The sequence below is a fragment of the Platichthys flesus genome, chromosome 15, assembly GCF_949316205.1.
Source record: "Platichthys flesus chromosome 15, fPlaFle2.1, whole genome shotgun sequence".
NCBI lineage: Eukaryota > Metazoa > Chordata > Actinopteri > Pleuronectiformes > Pleuronectidae > Platichthys > Platichthys flesus.
In genome coordinates this window covers 908,406-933,025 of record NC_084959.1, presented here as the reverse complement: position 1 = coordinate 933,025, position 24,620 = coordinate 908,406, and the positions used below count along the sequence as shown (strand labels likewise).

The following is a 24,620-nucleotide window of genomic DNA, read 5'->3' as shown; positions in this document are numbered from 1 at the left end:
ATCACAGACGAGTAAACGACTGTTATCACTGGTTCATAACAACAGATAGAGGATCATGAGACGCTCTGTGTCATCTGCTCTGGACCTGGAGCGACATTCGAATCTGCACGTCCGCACTAAACATCATAACGAATAATCTAAACAATCAATGACAGCCAAAGGAACATGAAACATGAATAACACAGACAGAACAAGGTTTTATGTTTTGTTTTATTAATGCAAGAAAATAAATAAAAATAAAGCTCCTCAGATTTCCTGCGTTGAAACAAATCAAAGCAGAATTCACAAGTAAAAGTCCATTATTTCCCCAAATGTTCAGATTTCAGATGAGAACACTGAATATATGTCTACTACCAGAGGCAGGTTAGCATAGCTTAGCATAAAGACTTGAACCTGTAGGGACAGTTAGCCTAAAGCCCAGATATTGATATTTTATTTCCTTTTTTGTTTAATCCACATGAAATATATCAAAGCGTGTAAATGAGACAATATGTTTGTGAGTTGTTTTTTTGAAGATTTATGTAATTTATAAAGATTAAAAAGCCTCAGACAGATACATTTTGTTGTCATTCTGCGATGAGTCTCCATGTTAGCTGCTGGAGTCGGAGCCTGACTTGACGCTGACCCTCCTCCGGGTGTTGTCGGTGCAGCGCTCCAGGATGAGCTCTGGACTGGGGCGGGGGGGGACCACCGGAGCCTCCCTCTTCACCTCGCTCTCCGAGCCGGAGCCGGACAGCTCGGGGATGTTGTCTGTGCGTCAGAAGGAAGGAAACAGTCAGGGTGTTCAAGCAGCTTGTGTTCGGAGCCATGGTTTATGAGTGGATGTTTGTGCCAAAGGTAAAATCACTAAGAGATGACGTCACATTGTGAATTATGTTTTAACACCAGTAACAAATCGAGGAGTTGTTCATTACCCTGGTTCTTCCTGTCCTTCAGGGGAGACTTGGCGTCGGTCTTGGAGTTCCTGCTCGGCTCGGTGAGGCGACCGCCCTTCTGCTGCAGGTAGCGGCGGCTGTTCCTGCGGTAGGAGTCCTGGCTCAGCTTCTGGCGAGACCTGTTGTGAATGCTCTTGGCGTTTCTGATGCTGGATCTGTGATGGAAACATGTAGTGGCGGGTTGTGACCTCAGAACTGTTATGTGGCAACTCCGAGAAATTAAGCCACTGTCAAAGTGCCAAAAACTGTAGTTCCCTGAATGGCCACTTGATGCTGGCTCCAAGGTGAGTCAATCCTTATAGACCATAAAATGTTTACATTGTTTACATCTTGGCTCAAAAACCGTTTTTTTGGTCTCATTGGCTCATTTCCCTCTTGACAACTTTCTTCAAATCGTACATTAAGGTTGTGGTTACTTTGAGTGACAGATGGGTGGCGTCACCTGAGCTCCACCCACACTCCCTTAGATGGGACGTGGGCGGAGTCTCACACGACCTAGTCCTAGAGGGAGATGGAGGAGCCGTCTGTAACATGGAGGCTTTGTCGATCTTTATTTTCAGTCTATAGTCAAATCCTCTGACTCTCTAGTTAGAGATGACATCTAGTGGTGAAGCTGTGTATCACAGTGTCCGGGCATGTGGGAGAATATATCATCATGATTTCACAGAATTTTATTTTTTGGAAAACGATTAATATAAACCTGTTTGGTAGAAAATCAACAGAAACATAAGTTTAACGTGATCAAGATCAAGATCATCAACAGACCGAAGCTCTGTCTGATAAAAGTCACATTTTATTCAAACATCTTATTAATGATGTTAGAATGAAAACTGTGATGTTTGAATCCAGAGAATTCAATGTAACCACAAACTGGTGTGAAACAGAGAGAAAGAGTGAGACGTGTCACTTCCTGTCAGTCTGACGTTTCACAACAAAACACCAGAGACGTGCAAACCGGCACGTCCGTGTTATCAGCCTGGCCACAGGAAATCTACATGTCACAAAAATACTTCTCAGTATTGAGTTCTTGAAACTGGAAGAAAACTTTATCTGATTTGTTTTTGATATTAAATACAATTTAAAAGATGTCATTTAAATCGTATATCAATTTTTCCTGTGTAATGTTTTAAAACATTTAAGGAAAAGAAGATTTACAGACACACAGTTTTCAATGTGGTCTTCTAAACGTCCTCTCACCTGCGAGGTGGAAGTTTCTGTCCTTGAGGGTTTGTCCGTCTCGCCTCTTGCTGCTCACGCTTTCCCGTCTTCTGCAGATACATGGAGGGGAAATGTCCCGTCTCGTCTCCCTTTCTGTGCAGAGCAGCATCATTGAGTCAACATCAGGGTCAAACGTTCAGTTATAAACATTCAGAACATGTGGAAGATGTCAGAGAATTAAGACTGGTTATGAATAGAAACATGAGTCCTACCTGACGACCCACCAGCCGTCCAGCAGCTTGTGAATGACCGCGATGGTTTCACCGAGCTCCAGAGAGATCTCGTCCTCCTGCTCGGCCTTGTAGGCCTGGCTGGCGATGAACAGCTCGCCTGCAGGGACACACAACGCTGTCACACAAGGACAAACAGGTTGTGTAAGAATGAAAACAACAACCTGCCTTCGTAGTCTGGCTCCGCGTCCTCGGCCTCGTCCGGCTGGTCCAGAGGCTCCAGGTACGAGGCAGGAGCCCAACCCCGCTTAGTGTCACACTGACAGAACCACCAGCCTGAGGAGCAGAACCACCGACACTCAGGAAGTGGACTTGTCTCAGAGCTGAAGGTCAACACACAACCTCACACGCTTCCTCCTCCTAACCCAGAGGACAGTTACAATCAAACCTATTTCCTCATTGCTCTATCCTCTATTGTTTGTTTTTTTTAATTCACGTTTCTGTTGTTATGATTATTATCAGGATCAGAATGTAGGCAAGTAGGTTTACACCCATGTGGAATTTGCTCTGGTTATTGGGGCATACGATGAACATAGAACAGTAAAACATACAAACACAATAAATACAACACACATAAGAAAAGCAATAAAAAGAAACAATAAATATCTACTCACTATTTACTACTTATTTACTCACTTTTTCTAATATTTATACAAAGTAAATTTTTTTTAGACATAAACATATCTAAATAAAATATATATAATAGATAAAAGATGTAAAAAGTGAAATGCAAGACAGTGAACAGTGTCAGATTGCAATATGCAATGTAATGCAGTATCATATAATATAATATATAGTGTTAATTTAACACATCCTTGAAGTGTGGGGGCAGAAAAAAAGTCAGAGTCAGGTGGGGGTCCCGGGCCTTGTTGATATTATTATCAATATTATTATTATGATGATTACTATAGTGTTTTCCTCTTGTACTGAAGAACGTTTTTGAATTTGTCATTTTGTCTTTACAGTTTTAAGTTATCGACTTTCATCTTGAATCTAATCTGAGTTGATTGTGACGTGAAGAGAGTTGGAGACGATCTTTTCTCTTTTCTCACCGTTCTGGTTCTTGTCCACGATCTCCACCAAGTCGTCGGTTCGCAGCTCGATCTCGTACTTGGACGTCTTGGGGAAGTCGGCCACCACCCGGTAAGTGTCGAGGATGATGGGGCCGGAGATCTCTGAGGCAAAGAGGGGGGGGGGGGTTATGATCAATACTGCAGTCAGCCACCAGGGGCAGCAGAGGTGTTTGTGTCTCTTACCTGAAGCTTGTCCTCGAGCCAACTCTCTGGAAACCACAAACGTCTCGTTTCTCTTCTGCCTGTGGACGAATGAATGATCAATTCTCACATGCGTCACTCCATCGTGTGTGTGTGTGTGTGTGTGTGTGTGTCTATAGTTATGAGGCCAATATTGGTTCAATACCAATCTTAGTGAGGAAACTTTGTCTGGTCCTCACAAATTCAACGGCTGTTACAGGGTTAAGACTTGGTTTTAGAGTTAAATCAGGTTTAGTGTTAGGGTTGGCTAGGGCTAATGCTGTGTGTGTGTGTGTGTGTGTGCGTGTGTGTGTGTGTGTGTGTGAGTTACTGACGTGTTGGGTGCTGGTGGGTTCTCGTCCTCTGGTCGGACCTTGTAGAAGTTGCTGAGCAGTGTGCAGCGGGAGATGTGAGGCGGCAGGTTGATGAGTGACTGGCAGTAGTCGGACAAGGTGCTCTGTCTGGTTTCTGTCGACTTCTGAGAGTCCACCCAGCGCGGCGCTGAGGACACAAACACACAAACATCACATGGTCAACAGGGACCAGGGGAGAGGATATCATGTGACCTAGACTCAGGTTCCAGGTGGAGTCAGAGCCGAGAGAACGATTCATTAAAACATCACGGACGAGACAAACAGGACCGCTGATCATCATCATGACATCGTATGACAACAAAGCAACTGAATTAAAATAACAGAAGCTTATTTCAAATTTAACAAGTTTGGAATTTGTGCTCACAATATTTTTCTGCACAATTCACTCGATTTCTGAATTTGTTGAACTGAAAATTACAGATTAATGGTCAGAAAATGTGATTTGATGCATTCCATTCATTTGAAGGCTTTACACTTACAGAATTACTGATTAAATACTGAAATGTGGAGGAGATCAGTGAGTCCTCCACAGTTTGCTTTAAGTGCAGCAGCTCGACTTCTCACTGGAAAACGAAATGAGAAGTTAGGACGACGTTAAGATTTAAATGTGCTGCCAGCATTCATTTGATTCCTTCTCCCTCGAGCTCTGGGGTGCAGCTTCCTGAAGGTCCCGTCTGCAGTGGCTGTGTCTAGTCTCTGGATCAATTAACTCTGCATTTCAGAACCACTCATTGAAATCAGTGCTGAAGGCCAACTTCTTCTCCCTCTGCTCTCTCAGGTTGTTTACTGTTGCATCAGCGCAGCTTCTTCTTCTGCTTCCCGTTGCAATATATGTTTTGTAATTCAGATTTCATGAGGTGGAAATGTGGAAAGACTGAGTTCTGTTTTCATGAGAACCTGAACAGGAACAGAGAGTGCTCTGTCTTTTAACCGCTCAGACACCTGGTCGTCTTTGAAAGGGATCAATCACAGCAGCTCTTCTTTTCTCCGGTTGTATCTTCAGATCGGTTCGACTCAGTGATTTCAGTTTGTTCGTGTGTTTCGACAAACAGAGAAAAGAGAAGTTGTAAACAACCACAGGTGCTTCCTGAAAGAACAGGACCAGAGGGACTGAAACCCCTCCTGTGAATCTGCCAGCCGACCAATCACAGCTCGTCAGGCTGCATCGCCCCGACACGTCGTTAGAGGCTCGTTACATTCTGTGGATCTGACCTGCAGCTCAGGTCTGGAACCAGCTTCAGTCAGAACCACAAAGTAGAAGATGTGAGACTGTGACATCACGGTTAAAGAAGGTGAGGATTGTTTACATGGTAATTTAGGAATGATCCTGTCCCTCTTCTCGATTTGACCAGCCTCGATGGGAAACATCTCCTTCAGGGATTTCTGTGGCACACATCAACAGAACAACATCAGCACAGACTCAAACAGCTGTCATGTTAGTTTTCTTTCAGGCCTCTGGATTAGATCATGTGTAGGATCATGAATAATCAGAGTTTGTGTTCTGTGGTGCGCAGGAACCCACGTGTAAGGTGTGGATCTCCGGATACGTCCTGTAGATCACCTTCTCAGAGAGGTCGCTCCACTTCACCATCAGCAGGTAGACCTGCACAGGAACAACAACATCCAGGGTCAACGGAGCCAAACTGCTGGTTGTATTAAATATCTCAGATTAGACCTGGGCAATATAATAAAGATCAAATATACCAATATCAAGTTAATCACACATAATGTTTTACTGTTCAAGTGTTTGTCATTTCAACACAACTTTCCCAAATGTGACACAATCATTCTGGACTGATGGAGTAAACAAACTGCAGCGGATGGATGAGTGGAACTCACGTAGTGCACCGTGGGGAACTCTCTCTTCTCGAAGCCCAGCAGCTCCACATGTCTGATGTAGATCTTCTCCATGATGAGAGCGAGTGAGGAGCTGCAGTCCACAGGCTTATATACTCTGTGTGTGGGGCACTTCCTCTTTGTGTGTGTTTTTTAGACGAAGCACTTTGTGACCTGACACATTAACGATTGATCTGAATCACTTTGTTTAATCCATCTACAATCAGTTCCATCTGTAATTCATTTCAAGCAGTAAAGTATTTCACCATGAATAAAAACTACAAAGTATATTTTCTATAAACCGACGTCTGAAGCAGGAAACTGTGGATGTGAAAGTGAGAATTTCCCTCTGAGGTGTTTCCAAACAGGGGAATCACCGTCATGACCTCATCCAGTGTGTGTGTGTGTGTGAGTGTGTGTGTGTGTGTGTGTGTGTGCCCGTGTGTGTGTGTGCGTGTGCGTGCGCGTGAGTGTGTGTGTGTGTGAGTGTGATTGTGTGTGTGTGTTGCCAAACCCTGACCTTCAGTTCTTGTGGTCGTCATGCTGACATTCAGCTCTGTCCTGATAAAGCCTCATTTCCGATCCCCTGGTTAAAGGTCAGAGGTCAGAGATCAGATCCATGACCTTGATCACGATGCGGTGAGATGAAGACATCACAGCATCAGTTCCACATGTTCCATCAACACTCACTGTGTGAAGTAACACACAATAACACAACTACCTGCAGACTCTAAATTATTTCTCTTCCCTTTGATCTGGACAGTTTCCGTAGTGTAGTGGTTATCACGTTCGCCTCACACGCGAAAGGTCCCCGGTTCGAGACCGGGCGGAAACAACTTTATAATTTTTTCAATTCAGATACATTTATGTAAAGTAAACAACATGAAGGCGGCAAGTGTGAACTGGCTCAACGCTGCAAACAGCTACTGGACACCAGCATTGAGAGGCAGAAGTAGTAGGGCTGGATCATTACACTCCTGTGACCAATCCTGCATGAGACTGCGGTTAGGCCCGCCTTTCTCATTAGCATAAGGACACTGCAAATGAAAAGGAAATGTATCAGGGAAAAAATAAATGTTAAAATATATTTAAGACATTTCTTTTGACATTTCTTTTGGTATTAACATATTTATTTATTTATTTCTGTATTAATTTATTTATTTCCTTTTTTATTTATTTATTTATTTCTGTATTTATTTATACATTTATTTATTTATTTATTTTTACTTAAGTCATGTATGGTCCTCCATAGTGACCAGCAGCTGTTTACTGGTCCGTCCGCTACATGTCTCCGGACCCTCTGCGCTGTGTGTGTGTGTGGGGGGGGGGGGGGGGTCGTCAGCACCTCGAGTGGCTGTTTGGCTGTGAGCGTGACGTCACGACTCATGTTTGTACCCAGCACAAGTCCTATTTCATGACGTGTAACTTCAGCCTCGGGTTTAAAATCTACTTCCGCATCCGACAGCCTCACGCAGTTTCCGTAGTGTAGTGGTTATCACGTTCGCCTAACACGCGAAAGGTCCCCGGTTCGAGACCGGGCGGAAACAGGTTTTATTATTTTGCCTCAAACCTTTTAATAAATGTGGTTAAATTATCTTTATAGAATGTTTCTATGATTCTCTCACTGTATTGATGTGTAAACATTGATTTAAATTAAAGATATGAACATGTGCTTCAGTCTTAATCTTACAGATATTTTCTGTATTTGTGCGTTTTGTATAAAGACATATCGAAATAGATATATATATATATATATATAGACATAAGTATACTATATGAATATGAATATGATATCAATGGCTACATACCTGTTTCCATTAATTGTCTGACTCGTGAATCTTGATGAAAGCTCCGGCTGAATGTTCCATTATTGAGACTCAAGACTCATCTCCTCACTCGGATCCTTGGAGAAACAGAACTTCTTAATAAAACCAAGAAACACTTCATTCAGTTTCACTCCATGTTGCACTTTGTAGTTTGGCTTCATGAAGGAAACGGTCCTTGCTTGACTCCTGTGGTTCTGGGTTTGTTCCCTCGTGGTTGATGCTCTTATTGTGAAGCAACTCAATGAGATGTAGTGTAATGATCTAATTCTTCTGACAGGCTGTGAACACTGACTCCATCCAGCAGGTGAGAGAGGGAACTACACACACTCCACTAATGAGCTCCACCGTTCCTGTGTTGATCCTTCACAAGTCTTCATCTGTCTGTAGTGAGTCGACCTCAAACTGTCACTGTTCAGTGTGCAGAGCTTTTTAACACATTTAAGATGTCACCTTGATTTCTGGGAAGTTTTGATGGCCAATCTAGATGTTTCATAATCTCACAATCAATCAGTAAGTTTTAAAAACAATTGGCAAATTCATCTGTGAAGTTCACACGAGCTGCATCGATGAATCATGTCTGAGAAGCATCCGAAGCAGTTCAGCCCGAAGCAGCTGAGCTCAGATCCTCGTGCGGATCATTCACTTGTTTTTCATCAAAACGTAGAACTGAAGAAACAACACTTTTCATCTTCAAATTAATTTTCAAAGAAACAGAGACTCTCTGAATGTGAGACCTGGTCTGAGCTGGTTTCTTATTGTCATGAGAGTAACTGATAGAAGCCACCAGATGGCGCCAGAGTCCAGTTCTGCCTGTGACGTGAACTCCTACGTCCAGTGAACGACAGATGTTCTCCACAGCTGGATGGAAATCTAACGTGTCATTGTGGAGATAAGTGCTTTAAATGACCCGGACCATTTCAGATGTGAAATAAAACCACACACATCCAGATAACACAAATGTTTCAGCACCATGACACCTCTCAAGCTTCCTCCTGATCTGTAGTATGAGGCGCCTCGAGAACATAAGATGGTGTTATTGTAGAATCACACTTTAAATACTTCCAGTTCAGGTTTACCATAAAGCATATCATCAATATATAGTGATATGAGTAATTAAATTCAGTGCTTGCTTCATTAAACCAGATGTTCCAACGTTTGTGTTCCTGTGTTTAAAGTCTTTAAAAGCTTCCACAAAATAATTATTAAACAGATATACTATTAATACTGACGTGTACTTTGATATTTTAAGTTCAGGAGTTTAAGCTTATTAATTTCTACCTCAGTATTCTTACAGTATTGTAGTGTTTCTTCAGCAGAGTTGGAGATGGGAGATTATAGTCCGAGACGCCGTCAGTGTTTTCCTCCTGTAATGTCGTTTGTTCCTCTGTGATGGATCTGGTGTTTCCTCTCAGTTTATTGAGAAGCTTGAAGGAGGTCGTTCTCTCTTTCTCTCTCTCTCTCTCTCTCTCTCTCTCTCTCTTTCTCCCTCTCTCGCTCTCTCTCTCTCTGTCTCTCTGTCTCATTCTCTCTCTCTTTCTCTCACTTTCTCACTCGCTCATTTACTCACCCACTCAGTCAATTGCTCACTCTCTCACTCACTCTCTCAAACTCTCTCTCTCTCACTCACCCACAGACTTAGAAGCAAAATCACAGTTAATACCTGTTCCCTCTCTCACTCAGACTGGCAGAGTGAAGCCCCCGTTATCCCTCTTCACAATTGTTTGACACACACACACATACACACACACACACAAACACACACACACACACAGAATAACACACACACACACACGAGGAATAACACAATATCTTGAGTCCAGAATAAGTTCTACAGAGCTGCTACTGTAAATAAGTTTTGTTCTAATGGGGATATTCACTATAAAAATGTAGAGTATAAAGTATAAAGTGATTGAAAGGCACAAGTTAATGAGGCATTGAAGCCAAATTTAAATACAGATTAATGATAAATAACTGAAATCCTACAAAGATGTGCTTTAGAAAAACATAGTCTGTAAAACTCTGGTGCAGCAGATGTCCCTTTAAAAGAAGTGAAAACACGAGTCCATCTTTATTTACAGTCACTGAGCAGAACGAAGAGACGAAGCTGAGGTCGTAAAGATGTGACCTCATCTCACCTGTGGAGCAAAGTGAGGCGTCGAGTGCAAACGAGTGCTGAGGAGTTCTGTCCCTTCTATTGGAGTGATTGGACAAACCAACACAGAAAACTCCCCAGGCACCAACACACTGCTCATCTGCACTGACATATGGACACACACACACACACACCACACACACACGCTCACCCACACACACATACACACACACACTCACTCACACACACCACACACACACACACTCATCACCTCTCCAGCTCCCAACAGCTGTTCTCACACACATATCCCACTTATTTTCACCATGATTCATAATCTGCTCAGAGACTCACAGCAGAGCTTTGACATAATCCCGTGGGACCCACGTCTGTCACCGCAGCGCGTCCACGACTGAAAGAAGTTGATTCAAACGAGGCCGGAGCCGGCAGAGCTCACTGCTCCACACGCTCCTGCAGAGCATCAGGAAGTTCTACAGGCCTGACGAGTGTCTCTACATTCAAACTCCAGCTGACACGAGGTTTACAGTGAATCACCACTACTGTCACTCACCAGAGGCCAGATCCGCTCCCAGCAGGGGGTTTCAAACCGTGGTTAAACACGGACACAAGGGTCATAACTTCATAAGAACATGTAATGATAGAAACCATCTTTGTAAAACTCATTTCAAAGTGTACGTTCATATTTTAGAGTGGCGTGAGGCTTTTGATCTATACTGCAGCCAGCCACCAGGGGGCGATCAGGATATTGATCTCTACTTTAGGGAGCTATCTAAGTGGTAACCCACTGGATTGTGAGAGTCGTGGACATACACACAATGGGACAAAACGTGTCCCACTGGGTTTGTCCACACTTTGATTTGGACAAAGCTCAAGTTTCTACTCAGAACGTTACACCAGTGTCACGATTGGTTCCACTGCCCCCCCCCCCCCTCCCCCCCATGATTTCCAGTGGAACTGCTCCGATTGGTCAGGTCCAGATCAGTAAACTTTCAGAAGAAGACAAAATAAACCCAAAGATGGACAGAGGACTTCGGCCATCACGTATACGTATCTATCAGAAATGGGCTTTTACTGATGAGTTCAACAGTTGAAAGTAAAACATTTCCCTCTGACTTTTATTACAGTAGATTTATAAAGTCACATAAAGTATAAATATTCAAGAGAAGTTTGAATATTGAAGGTTCCTCCCAGTTCTTGAGTGAATGTCTCCTCCAGCTCTGTGGTCCAGAGTCACGGCAGAGTGGCTTGGCAGTAGAACCACAGAGGTTCTGTGAACAGGCCTCACACTGGTCCATGTGATCATCTGTGCTGACATGAGAGAAGTGTCAGCACAGCCCCCCCACATCGCTCACACAAACCACATCAGATGATCTCACAGAGGAAATGCAGTGAGAACCGAGAAGGTGAATGTTTTTCATCTCATGGTGCAACTCATTAAATCTGCCGTCATGTCCCCGGGCTGCTAGTTACTGTGGCTCCACTCGGTGGGCTGATGCTTTTCTGTTGTGATCTGAGCTGATCTGGAGCCGGACTCCAGGCGAACAGAGAAGAGAGGAAACAAGAAGACTTTCATCTCACAGCTGCAGCGTGGATCAGAGGCAGGAGAACGGTTTCATCTCATCGTAGACAGACGTGTAGCAGCTGTTTAGCCTAGCTTAGCACAAAGAGTGGGAGCAGGGGGAAACTGTTAGCCTCGAGCTATATGATTCACACGTAATTGTCACGTGTCAAAACAGAAATGTAAAAACGAGACGTTTGGAGCTACAGTGATTGGTCAGAGTGTTTGGACCAGTTTGACTCACTGGGAGATGAGTCTGTAGCCAATTAGAGAAGAGGGAGTACCAGGAAGCAGTTGTCATGGAGACAGCATTGTGTTTATGAATGAGTATTTCATATTGATCATTATGAGATCTCACTTCCTGATTTCAAACTTCCTCCTGTTATGTAAATCTTCTTGTCTTGTGGAGGCGTCTGATAAAAGCTCGGAGGCTTAACTCCTTTCCTCCTACTTCTGTTCTCAGCTCCTTTGCTTTCCTCTCCTCTTTCCTCGTTTCCTTTCCATCTCTTTCTTTTCCCCTCCTCTCTTCTCCATCGTTTCTTTCAGACATGACTGAAGTCGGGTGTGATGTACGATGTGTCGCAGTCAGCTGCTTCCCGACACTTCTCCTGCAGCCTCCTGTAAAATAACTGTAAAATGTCTACCTAGGATTATTCCACTGAGTCTGTCGTGAATCTGGTTCATGAACAAATCTAGAAAACCCTAACCCCCCCCCCCCCTTTTCTTTTGTGTCTTATTCATTCACAAATTAATATTTTAGTGTTGTGGCGACATAAGATTTTTAATTTTCAGACCCTGACGTAAAACAGTTGAGTTAATGTTCTTCTCAATTCAATTATTCAGGTCTGAATTCAAAGTTAAAGGTATTTGTGCGTCTGTGTGTGTCTGCAGATGATTGGATGGTGGTAATTGATGCAGATGGTGAATGTGTTGTGGGAACAAAAACACACCACAACACACACTGGGGAACAGAGAGAGAGAGCGGGCGAGCGAGGCTGGGGAATAAACCCGATGGAAAGTTGTTCCCTGTGGACGTGAAAAGAAAAACTCTTCTGTTTGTCCTCGTCTGAAGCGTGAGATATTTCAACATGTGTCGTCACAAAGACGCCAACCAACACATATTATTATGTTTAATAAATAAACAGACTAAATAATAAATAGTGTATCAATGGAAATAAATGAAACTGAGTGTGTGATATTAATGTGGATTTACTTTGTGTTGATTTAACTGTTGGTTTGATCTAACACTGAACATTCTCAAAGTCACCATATTGTTCATGTAAGACACAAACACACACATACACACATACACACCACCTGTCTCTGATTCCTAAAATCTTAATCTGTCCGAGGAGTCTTGAGTCACAGCTAAATCTCCGACAGGCGGCTTCAATGTGTGTGTGTGTGTTTTCCTGGGTTTGTTGTATTCACTGGTAAAGAGCTTAGTGAGCATGAAGCAGCTGGACAGTCCTGATAACTGACCCAGAACCTGACACACACACACACACACACACACACACACACACACACACACACACACACACACACACACAGATTTAGAGAATACGTTATATGTTAACACAAACATCAGATGTACTGTGGAGCACTGCAGAGTACTGTGGAGTACTGTAGTACTGTGGAGTACTGCTGAGTACTGTGGAGTACTGTAGTACTGCAGAGTCCTGAAGTACTGTGGAGTACTGTGGAGTACTGTGGAGTACTGTGGAGTACTGTAGTACTGTGGAGTACTGTGGAGTACTGTGGAGTACTGTAGTACTGTAGAGTACTGTGGAGAGCTGTGGAGTACTGTGCCAAATGAAGCTCTTCTTTCATGTCCTACACCTGAAGACACGCCCACATCAGACACCGTCAACTAACCAATCAGAGTCAAGTACAGGTAGACCCCACCCACAGGTGATGACGACAGAATGTACGTTTGTCAGACAGATTCTTTAGTCCATGAATTACAAAATGGAACCAGAACTAACAGATCAGATGAAACTGGAACAAACATGAAGCTTCAGAGTCTCATAGGAACCAGGAGATGAACTCCATCTTCATGGAGACGAGTGCAGGAAACAACACGTGAGACGGACAGGAAATAAGATGCTGTTAACAGGAGAACACACACATGTTCTCCTCCTCCTTATTCCTGAAAGTCGTTCTTTTATTGTCGTTCTTGGTTTTCTCCGTTCCTTCCTCCACAGTCGCTCTTCTGCCAAAAGCAACAGGACGAATTAACAGTCGACCTTAATCCAGACGGACGTGAGCCGGTGGATCCTGTCGTCTGCAGGTTAGCTGAAGGCTAATCAGTAAATTCAAACTGACTGCCAGGAGGAGAGAGAGAGAGAGAGGGAGAGAGAGAGAGAGAGAGAGAGAGAGAGAGAGAGAGAGAGAGAGAGAGAGAGAGAGAGAGAGATAGAGAGAGAGATGGAGGGAGGGAGAGAGAGAGAGAGAGAGAGAGAGAGAGAGAGAGAGAGAGAGAGAGAGAGAGAGAGAGAGAGAGACAGAGAGAGGGAGAGAATTTATTTCAGCCATCTTGTTTTCAACAGATATATAAACTATAAAAACACTGTTTATTTAACTAGAACAGAAGTCTTCAACAGGGGGTCCGCGACCCCTAGATAAGTTGTGTGCTACCCATCAGGGTCCAACATCTCACTAATGTGGGAGTATGTGTGACGTCCACAGATGGCTTGAGGATTCACTGTCTCTTCTACATGTATGTTTAAAAACATGAATCTGTGAATTACTTTAATAGCTCAGTGGTGTATGCAAGATGTATGTTTATAAATGGCAGTGGCATGGCCACCCTGTACCTTGCACATGTTTTAATTAAAAACATGAACATATGAACCTGTGTAATATTTGAATAGTTTAGTATTGAATGCACAATAACAGGGTAGCTATGTTTATACATGGCACCAGGCCCAGTTTAATATAAAACACAATTTTATAGAATATATATAGTAGTGGGTCCCTGCTCCATCTCTCCAGCAGTTTGGGGTCCTTGGCCTGAAAAACGTTGAAGACCCTGCTTTAGATGATCATCGTTTAGACATCAGAAGCTGTGGGACAAGGTTCATGTCTTTACTGTTTCCAGTCTGAGGAAAATGTTCCAGTTTTTAATCTTCACTCTCCTTCTTGAGAGCTCTTTCCAGACCTGAGCTGGAGCCCGGACGTTTCCCTGAAATGTTCCAGAGGAGCTGAATATGGATCTTCTCCTGCAGCCTGCTAGTAAAACATCTGTCTCATGTCAGAGTCCGAGTGTAAACAAGCAAACAGTTGTTCAGTTCTGAGAAACGAGGCAAATCTTCAGTGCCTCTGTTTGTGATTCAAATCGTATGCTCTTCTCGTAAAAATAAAGCAAACAGCTCCTCAGCTCTTGCCTCCGCTGGGAAGCATCATGTCAGACAGGTCATGGTCCTCCAAGAGGCGGTGGAAGCATCTGGAGATGCTTGAAGATGAAACTCGTCTCATCCCCCTCAAAGGCTTCTTCTGACTTATGCTCAAATTCTTCTCTTCGCCCACTTCCAAAATTTGAGGAAATGGATAAATCTTTTCCACCATGTTTTCTTCTTTTTTTTCTCAGTTTTTACCTCAACTGAGACCTCTGATTCCTCAAGTGAGACCTCCGATTCCTCTCCTGAGTCCTCTGAATCCTCTCCTGAGTCCTCTGATTCCTCAAGTGAGACCTCCGATTCCTGTTCTGAGTCCTCTGAATCCTCTCCTGAGTCCTCTGAATCCTCTCCTGAGTCCTCTGATTCCTCAAGTGAGACCTCCGATTCCTGTTCTGAGTCCTCTGAATCCTCTCCTGAGTCCTCTGATTCCTCTCCTGAGTCCTCTGATTCCTCAAGTGAGACCTCCGATTCCTCTTCTGAGACCTCTGAATCCTCTCCTGAATCCTCTGATTCCTCATCCGAGACCTCTGATTCCTCATCTGAGACCTCAACCTCTCCTGAGTCCTCTGATTCCTCAAGTGAGACCTCTGATTCCTGTTCTGAGTCCTCTGAATCCTCTCCTGAGTCCTCTGATTCCTCTCCTGAGTCCTCTGATTCCTCAAGTGAGACCTCCGATTCCTCTTCTGAGACCTCTGAATCCTCTCCTGAGTCCTCTGATTCCTCTCCTGAGTCCTCTGATTCCTCAAGTGAGACCTCTGATTCCTGTTCTGAGTCCTCTGATTCCTCAAGTGAGACCTCCGATTCCTCATCCGAGACCTCTGATTCCTCTCCTGAGACCTCTGAGTCATCAACCGACAAATCAGTGCTCTCTGAGTCCTCATGATCTGAGACCTTTTCCTGGTCAAAGTCCAGTGGGTGGGTCTTGGTGGGCGGAGAAGGAAAGGAGGCTGATTGCTTCAGCTGGTTGTTGCGATCCTCTAACTCTGTGATCTTTGTGTGGAGACACAGAATTGTTTGGTCCTTCTCCTCAATAATTTCCTTCTGTTGAGACACTACCATCTGTAAAATCTCTGCCTTCCCTTTAAATTGGGTTCCCTCCAACATCTTTTGAATGCAGGGAATATATTTGTAGCCGATGACAAACGGTTGAAGTAATATCTTCAGCGCATCCTTCTCTGATTTTTCTTCTTTGTACTTTGCCTCCATACGGTGAAGGTCCTGCTGAAGCTTTTTAATAAGAGTGGGCATGTCTACACCAAGGGAGCTCCCCCCCTTAATGGTGGACACCAGACCTCTGCTTTGGAATAGATAGTCCTGGGTGGTTCTTGGTTGCCTGTTCCATGTTGCCATCTTGCTTGAGAATAGAAGCTCTTCTTCTTGTTTGCAATGGTTAGCAAGTGAATGAAGTGCTGTACCATCACATGCAGTACACATGTTGACTTCCTGATCATAGGAGAGTGCACTCCAAATAAAGGATTCCAAAGATCATAGGAGTCTGCATTGATCTCTCTCTCTCTGACCCTCTCTCTCTCTCTCTCTCTCTCTATCACTCCCTCTCTCTTGGTAGTTCGCCGTTCTTTAACAGAGACGAACAGTTTTAGTCAAAGTGTTTGTTTCAAAGTCGAATCTCTCAGTGATTATTCATCTGTTGCCGCCAGTTTAGATCAAAGGCTTTTAACAAAGGTGTGTGTGTGTGTGTGTGTGCCTGTGCCACCCCCCCTCTTTCTTTCATTGTGGGGCAGTGACCTGTAAAAAAAAAAGAGTAGAAATGCTGAAAAATTTGATATAGTTTTGTAAATGTGGGTTATTTCTTTATCTCCTTAAAGGAGGAATGATGTGGACGATCCGGACATCACACCACCACAGCCCACCTTCTGCCCCGCCCAGTCACCAGGACCCCAGCTGGTACGCTCAGCTACCTACACGGCCCTGCAGCTGTTTCAACTCTACTTCACCAGCTCCGTTTTACAGACAATAATTCAAAACACGAATGAGTTTGGCTCGACAGCCAACAGCCGGTGGACTGATGTGACAATGGAGGACATGTTTTCATACATGTCCTTGGTTATTTACATGGGTGTAGTGAAATGCTCTGCACATGCAGATTATTGGCGACAGGATCAACTGTACAACTTGCCGTTCCCCAGACAGGTGATGAGCTGCAGGAAGTTCCTCCGGATCACCAGGGCACTTCACCTCAGCAGCTTGAAGGAGGACGCTGCTAACGAGAAGAAGAGAGGCACAGCCGCCTACGATCGACTCAGCAAAATAAAACCACTCTACGAGGAGATGAGGGAAGCCTGCAAAAGGAACTACCAGCCGAGGCAAGACATTGCCATCGATGAGCGAATGGTTTCCTCCAAAGCCAGCACTGGACTCCCATCGAAGAAGGGCTACAGGCTGTTCGTCCTGGCGGACTCAACGAGCGGTTACACGTGGGACTTCTTTGTCTACGAGGGAAAGCTGCAGGGAAATAGTGGCAACGGGGTCACTTACGATTGTGTGATGGCGTTCCTCGACCCACGGCTGCGGGGCTCGGGCTACAAGCTCTTTGTGGACAATTTTTATACCAGTCCCGCCCTTTTCCTTGACCTCCTTGAGATGAAGGTGTGGGCGTGCGGAACCATCCGCAAGAACAGACATGGTGTCCCAGAAACCGATGTCCACGTTCTGGACTCAAAATCTCCCCTTGGCAGTATTCGCTGGATCCGGAGGGACTCTGTCCTCTTTGTCCAGTGGCGAGACACGAAGGACTTCTTCATGTGCTCGACCATCCACACGGCCCATTCGGAGGAGACAGTCCAGAGGAAAGTCCAAGGTGCTGATGGGCGGCGGGCAGTGAAGGACATCCCAGTCCCACCAGCAGTGAACGAGTACAACGGGTACATAAGATATATATTCAATTATGTTTCATGCCTTTTGAAATGTAATCATTTGTGTGCATGATATGTTTATGTTTTGGTGTATTTTTCTCACTGTTGTGTGTTTCTGTCCATCCAGGTGTATGGGTAGAGTGCACGTCTCTGACGGCCAGATGGGATTATACAAGGTCCTCCACAAGACCACCAAGTGGTACATGAAGTTCTTCTACTATTTCATGGACATCGGGATTGTGAATGCCTTTCTCCTCCACAAGGACCTGGCGAAGAGCCGAGGAGCCACACCTCTGAGCCAGAAGGTCTTCAGGGAGACCCTCATCGAGGAGCTGGCAGAGGCGGGGTCTCCCTCCACACCCACACGTGTACCACCTCCTGCTCCAGTCTCAGTACATCACAGGCCGGTGTATATCACTGGGCACAGCACCAATGGTCGGCTGGCTTGCAGGAAGTGCCACGCAAAGACGCCGGTGAAGTGCCGCTCCTGCAACGTGCCGTTGTGTCTTCTCCCCCATCGTGACTGCTACAACGAGTGGCATGAGGCCCAAAACCTGTAAACTGATTATATGTGTAAATGTAAATAGTTTGTCGTGCTTTCAATTTACTGTGGCTTTGCCTTGGATAGCCGTTTTACAGTTTAAATTAAGTTGTGTTGTCAGTTTGTGTTAATGTTGTCAGCAGACACATAAAGTTGTGAATGCACTTTTTCTCTTGTTAAAGTTACTCCCTGCTCCTCTGCTTTGTGACATCAAAAGTGATAACATGATGTCACCTCCACCTCCATCACTTAACCGGCGTCTTTAAAAAGCCGTGGTCCCGTCTCCGCCTGACCCGCGGTGCCGAGGAGGCGCCGACACACTAATGCTCCAGATCGACACTGAACACGTTCTGTGTTCAACAGGGAGGACGGGGAACTTTCTATTTGTCTGAACTTTCTTTGTCAGGATGTTTTTTAAACCACTGAGCGGAACTCGGGTCGTCTGACGGACTAGGAGAACTTTATATTAATTTAGTGTAAATAAGTGTTATGAGAGAAAATGTAATGCTGCAAAACCTTAGTCACATGTATGTGGCTACACAGTCTATTAGCCAATGAGGGAAGAGGATTTCAAATGTTCATGTAACTGATTTATTCAAATCATGAAACCAAACAGATTCTTCACATTTAGAATTGAGATGAATTTTGTTGATTATTTTTCTGTATAGTTTTCCTGTTTCAGTTTAAAATGACTAAAAAACATTTAAACTTGTTTTCCCAGAATCAGTCATTATTTTCTTTTGTATCATTTTCTCCATTATTCTCACACACACACACACACACACACACACAACCCTAAAGGACGATCTCCAGGTGCGGGACCAGTTTGCTCCTGAGAGGGCCTGTTTTAGTTTTCCTCCTTCACTCTCCACACTACTTTATTATGAAATCCATCATGTCTTTTCCTGGTTGTGTGTGTGTGTGTGTGTGTGTGTGGGGGGGGGGGGGTTGTTGATCTTAATACCTGAAGAAACAGGGATCCACGAATAAACCCTCGTCCCTTTAACTGCTAAGAATACATCTGACAAAGATGGACACACACACTACAGTGCAGGTCTGAAAACCGTGTATGTGCTTTTAATTTCAAACACTTTCACCCAGCATGCAAAGCTTCTCATTCTGGTCCCCACACCTTTCCAAGCGTACACTTGGGGTATTGAACCCTCTGATGTCGGCTCAGCCTGTTTCCTCTGCAGCCCGGTTGCTCCAGCAGGGGGTCGACCTGCCGGAGCTCCACAGGAAGCTGGGAAGTGTCTATGAAGAGATTTCACCTACAAAAAAACCCTCATTAGCTAAATGATCCTGAGGATATCATCTCCGACCACAGACACAGGTAGAGTCGTTGAAGAAGAATGACACAGGAAGGATCTTCACATGAGAGGAACTCCCAGACAGACAAAGTGAGTCAGGAGATAAACTCAGAGTCTGGACAGGGAGAGAAAGAGGAAGTAGAACACAGGCCACATCCATTGAGAGAGATCCTCTCTAACACACCAACAGAATGTCCTTTAGATCAGAGGTCTTCAACAGGGGGTCCGTGACCCCTAGGGGGTCCGCGGAGGTACTGCAGGGGGGTCGCAAAATGTTTGGTTGATTAGACAAATTGATATATTTTTTATAATTTTTTATTTATTTTCTGACAAATTTCCCCCCCCACAAATTTAAATGTCTTTAAATACACATTAACATGCATCCTACATATTGAGAGGCTGATTTGACCCTCTGCCTTTTGTGTGAAACCACTCAGGGTCCGACATCTCACTAATGTTGGAGTATGTGTGCCACAGATGGCTTGAGGATTCATTGTCTCTTCTACATGTATGTTTAAAATAAAACATGAATATATGAACCTGTGTTATATTTGAATAGTTTAGTATTGAATGCACAATAACAGGGTAGCTATGTTTATATATGGCACTAGGACCAGTTTAATATAAAACACACTTTTATACAATATATATAGTAGTGGGTCCTTGGCCTGAAAAACGTTGAAGACCCCTGAACTAGAATATTTCTACCGAAAGTAAACAATTGATTAAAATGACGGATCACTGATGGACCGACTTCAAATTAGAATTTGAGCTCTGATACCACAGTGTGATTGAGAGCTGGTACCATCCAATAGGTGTAGGTGACGGGTGCAGGTGTGTGTGTACTTTCCTCCAGCTCCAAGTCAGGCTCCACCCCCAGCCAAAACCAAGATGGCGGTGAACATGATGTGACCTCAAGACGATACTTTCACTTTCACTCCAGAACCCGTGTCCATCAGGTCTCACTGTCCTGGCTGTAAGGGTCAAAGGTCGTTTCCAGGATGTTGTTTGTTCTTCAGTCGTCACAATCTAAGATAGATCTTCTTTTTTCTTTTCTTTTTAACCCTAGTTGTTCTGTGTTTTGCCTTGTAATGATCAGTGACTGGAGGTCAGAGGTCTTCCCGCTTATTAATTCACAGCCGCAGGGCCGCAGGCTGTTAGAGGAGGTTCATGAAACAGGAAGTGATGGATGGAAAAAACAGAACACGTATGACCGCAGGGAAGAAAGGATGGATGAAATAAAAACATGATGAAATACAGAGAGGGAAAAGGAAGATTCAGTCCAACTGTACTCGCTTCATTAAACCAGATGATCTAAACTCACAACCTGAGGCCAGAGAGGTACGTGTGTGTGTGTGTGTGTGTGTGTGTGTGTGTGTGTGTGTGTGTGTGTGATCCTCTGTACAGACGTGACACGACCAATTCATATCTCACATTGTTAAAGACAGAGATAAAATAAACCTTTGTCCAGATCCACACAAAACTTAACGAGTTCTCTTTGGTCCACGTTTCCTTCTCACACCAAGGTCTCTGGAAATCTGTTCAGTGCATTTTGCGTAATCTTTCTGCCAATCAAACTGAAGAAGGGTGTGTCTGTGTGTGTGTGTGGGGGGGGGGGGGGGGCTTTGACTCATCAGGTGGACAGAAAAGACTCCAGATGAATTGTTGTGTAGCTCTGCTGGGTGCGAACATAGGCAACTGATAAACTATCAATTCAAGCTGGTTGAAGATGTTGAACTTTGCTTCTTGGAGTTTTGTTTTGCTGATATTCATCTTTTCAGGAAGTAAATGAGGACACGACAGCAGCCGCGTAAAGATTTATCTAAGGAGACTGTTGCACAAGCATAAAATGTGAAGTTCATGTGGTGCAGCCCTGCAGGCGGAGTTATTGGGGGAGGGGGGGGAGTTAGTTTTCATCAGTGTGATTTAAGAACACAGAAATCCGGACGTCAAACCATGTGACCTAGATTCAAGATAAGGTTTCCCTTCTTCCAGCCGATACTTGTCCGTGTTCGAGGCCACAGATTCAAACAGGAGCATTTAGCAGGAAGTGGTTTATCCACTTCCTGCTTTAGGATCAGGTCTCACAGTGCTGCCTAATGGAGCGTTGGAGCCAGACGGACAGACTGGACACATGAGCAGAGACTTGTGGGTAATTTGGCGTGATGATGCAGTGTCTGAGACCACTTTTCTTTTACCCTTCTGACTCTGACTCTGTCTCTACCACAATGAACAGATGAATCGATGGACAAAGAAAGCTGGAAGACAGATGGATGATAAATAACTGGATTACACAATAAATTGATGGACGGCTGAATGATGGATGGATGATTGTTGAGTGAACAGCTGGATGGATGAAGGTCTGAATAGATGGATGGAAAGATGCCTATTGAATGAATGAATGAAGAACTTCAAAGATCCAAGGAAAGCAGGATTGATAAACAAACGGACCAGTTGACCTGAGGGACCAGTTGATGGACGGATGGACCAGTTGACGTGATGGACCAGTTGAGGGACGGATGGACCAGTTGACCTGAGGGACCAGTTGATGGACGGATGGACCAGTTGACGTGATGGACCAGTTGAGGGACGGATGGACCAGTTGACCTGAGAGACCAGTTGACGTGATGGACCAGTTGACCTGAGGGACCAGTTGATGTGATGGACCAGTTGACATGATGGACCAGTTGACCTGAGGGACCAGTTGAGGGATGGATGGACCAGTTGACGTGATGGACCAGTTGATGGACGGATGGACCAGTTGACCTGAGGGACCAGTTGATGGATGGATGGACCAGTTGACCTGAGGGACCAGTTGAGGGACGGATGGACCAGTTGACGTGGTGGACCAGTTGTGTCCCTCTCACTGGTCCCTGTAGCGTCCTGCTGTAGAGGAACCAGAGAAAAGTCCTGAGAGGTTTCTTTGAATATTTCACCTCAAGAAAAAACTAAAACTCACAAATTGTCTCCAGACTCGTGTAAAGTGCTGAAAAGTATCAATAGAAAGTAAAGGGATGTAAGTGAAGTGGACACGTGTTCACAAGTATGTGTGAGTGTGTGTAAGAACAAAGAAGAAAACACACAGAGAGCTTGTTGTGTTGTGATTATTCTTTCTGGCTTCAGGCTCATTTTAATGTGTCTTGGATTTTATTCTTTAAACAGAGGCCAAGAGAAATCAGTTCTGTTGATTAAACAGCTCACTGTGCGTTTCATCATGTTCCCACAGACTCTGGCTCCTGGTTCCTCACTCTGCCGCCTTCTGGAGACCTCACATGCTGAGGTCGCTGTTTCCTCTGGTGCAGCAGATTTACAAGAGCTGGTGAATTTCAAAGTGGGTTCACAAGGCGCCTGTTGGGCCTCCACGTGTTTCACTCACTCTGGTTTTTGTTGTGAAGGACGGACGTGTCCACATCTTCTGTTGACTTCAGGTTCGATCAGGATCAGCTGCTTCAGCGGCCGAGACGAATGTAAGAGCTGCCACACAAACAGGAAGTGATGGAAGAACTGAGTGCAGTGGGTCAGGGCTGTTGTTGCTCTAAGTAGCTCTGCCTCTTTTGTAATGTTGTCACTTCTGGACCTCATGCACATGATCCATGTGCATGAGGTCCATGGGTTCGGCCTCATTGGGGAACCAGCAGCTGAGGGAGGGGCCTGTTTGTGTGTGTGTGAGTGTTGTCTATTGATTTGTTTCTTATGTGTATGTATTCATATGTATATTTGTGTTAGGACCATTGTTAACAAGATGGTTCAACTCAGACACCACACAGACAGACACTTTATAGACCCTGAGGGAAATGTAGGAATAATCAATAATAACATAACCAGTTTATAACTAACCAGCTAACCTGATCTTACCCAGGTGAAAGTCAGACCTCCGTCTCTGAGCTGTGTCTTTAGTTAGTGCAGTTTCCAGGAATCTATACTGAGGAACTAAAGACGTCTCAAATGAAGGTCAACGCCTCCAGGTCAGAACGAGAGGAGACATGTGGTTGGTGGTCGTCCAGCAGTGACCTCCCGTCACCATGTGGGGGCGCCGGCGTGCACACACGTCTCACAGCTGATGTAATACAAGTTTCCTGCGAAGCTCCTTTTGATTTTGATTCAGTTACTTCAAAGAGAAAAGTTCTTCAAGAAGAGAGAGAGAGAGAGAACCACCTGCAGGGCTGTGTGTGTGTGTGTGTGTGTGTGTGTGTGTGTGTGTGTGTGTGTGTGTGTGTGTGTGTCTGTGGGTATGGGTGTGTGTGAAACTTCACTCCTCATCTCTGACATTTCCAGGTCACTCAGTTATGGCTTCTCTCGCCCTCTCACGGAGGAGAGAGAGAGGGAAATATATTCAACTCAACACTCATTTTCTTTGACTTTGTCTAAACCCACTGAGACTTTTGTGCAACACTTTAATCCACACTCCTACACAACTTTCACTGTGTCACTCATTAGGAACTCCTGCAGTCCACTCGCTCACTGGGAAGATTCCACACATTGTCCTGCTGGTTCCTCTCATGGACTCACTCTGACATGTTACACACATGTTACCAGGAGGCTGCAGGAGAAGATCCAGAACATGTGGTTTGTGTTCTGGAACAGCCCTGAATGCAGTTCAGGGCTGAAGGCAGATTCACAGTCATGATAGAAAACACTGCTGCACCGATGATGAGTTTTGCCAAGATTTAAAATTAAAGAAATATAAAATTAATTCAGAGTAAACGTAGAAGCTTTACCCAGAGCCTGAGACAATAAAACACACTCCTGTTGAGTGGTGAAAAGGAAGTAGATTGTGTATATATACACGTAGCATTATAACACACACAGTCACGCAGACACACACACAAACACACTTGTATATAACAAAGCTGCATATGTTGCAGGAGTTGAATTCACAGTTTGTTGTGTTTAAAGCTGAGATGCTGAAATCAGCTAAAACATTTAGCTGTGGAAGAAATTCTACTTCGGTTTACAGCTGCTTTCATTGCACAGACACACACACACACACACACACACACACACACACACACACACTCAGGTGACAGGTGAACTGTCAGGATGATGGGACGAGCCCGTTTCACTTTCTGCAGCAGCAGAGTCGAGCAGTCGGATTAAAACTTGAGATGCTGATGAAATATTCAGTTCACTGCTTGTTAAATACACTCACAGCATT

General features: G+C 44.5%; 2 protein-coding genes and 2 non-coding genes across 4 annotated transcripts; 3 read left to right on the top strand and 1 right to left on the bottom strand.

Moving 5' to 3' along the window:
• Window positions 1-192: 192 nt before the first annotated feature.
• Window positions 193-6,041, bottom strand: ncf1 (neutrophil cytosolic factor 1). The gene is made up of 11 exons (XM_062406864.1): window positions 5,850-6,041; window positions 5,533-5,613; window positions 5,318-5,393; window positions 3,972-4,137; window positions 3,640-3,698; window positions 3,436-3,558; window positions 2,552-2,659; window positions 2,366-2,483; window positions 2,133-2,246; window positions 915-1,090; window positions 193-750 (listed from the first exon to the last, which is right to left on the bottom strand). Exons 1-11 carry the CDS (start codon window positions 5,919-5,921, stop codon window positions 590-592), a joined length of 1,254 nt encoding a protein of 417 aa, XP_062262848.1. The 5' UTR covers window positions 5,922-6,041; the 3' UTR covers window positions 193-589.
• A 439-nt stretch (window positions 6,042-6,480) lies between these two features.
• LOC133969815 (piggyBac transposable element-derived protein 4-like) lies at window positions 6,481-18,823 on the top strand. Its single transcript, XM_062406512.1, has 3 exons — window positions 6,481-6,485; window positions 16,568-17,623; window positions 17,742-18,823. The coding sequence occupies exons 1-3, from the start codon at window positions 6,481-6,483 to the stop codon at window positions 18,172-18,174; spliced, it is 1,494 nt and encodes a 497-aa protein (XP_062262496.1). The 3' UTR covers window positions 18,175-18,823.
• On the top strand, window positions 6,609-6,681 carry trnav-cac (transfer RNA valine (anticodon CAC)). The gene has a single exon. It is a non-coding gene; the product is annotated as a tRNA-Val (tRNA).
• On the top strand, window positions 7,321-7,393 carry trnav-aac (transfer RNA valine (anticodon AAC)). Its single transcript has one exon. It is a non-coding gene; the product is annotated as a tRNA-Val (tRNA).
• Window positions 18,824-24,620: the final 5,797 nt, after the last annotated feature.

Bases quoted from the DNA above. Each gene is read 5' to 3' on its own strand.
- LOC133969815 (XM_062406512.1), top strand. The intron at 17,624-17,741 runs GTACATAAGATA...CTGTCCATCCAG, and splicing joins GCAGTGAACGAGTACAACGG to GTGTATGGGTAGAGTGCACG.
- ncf1 (XM_062406864.1), bottom strand. From the start codon at position 5,921: ATGGAGAAGATCTACATCAGACATGTGGAGCTGCTGGGCTTCGAGAAG. The intron at 3,699-3,971 runs GTCAGTAACTCA...ATTCGTCCACAG, and splicing joins AACCCACCAGCACCCAACAC to GCAGAAGAGAAACGAGACGT. The intron at 751-914 runs GTAATGAACAAC...TCTGACGCACAG, and splicing joins GAAGGACAGGAAGAACCAGG to ACAACATCCCCGAGCTGTCC.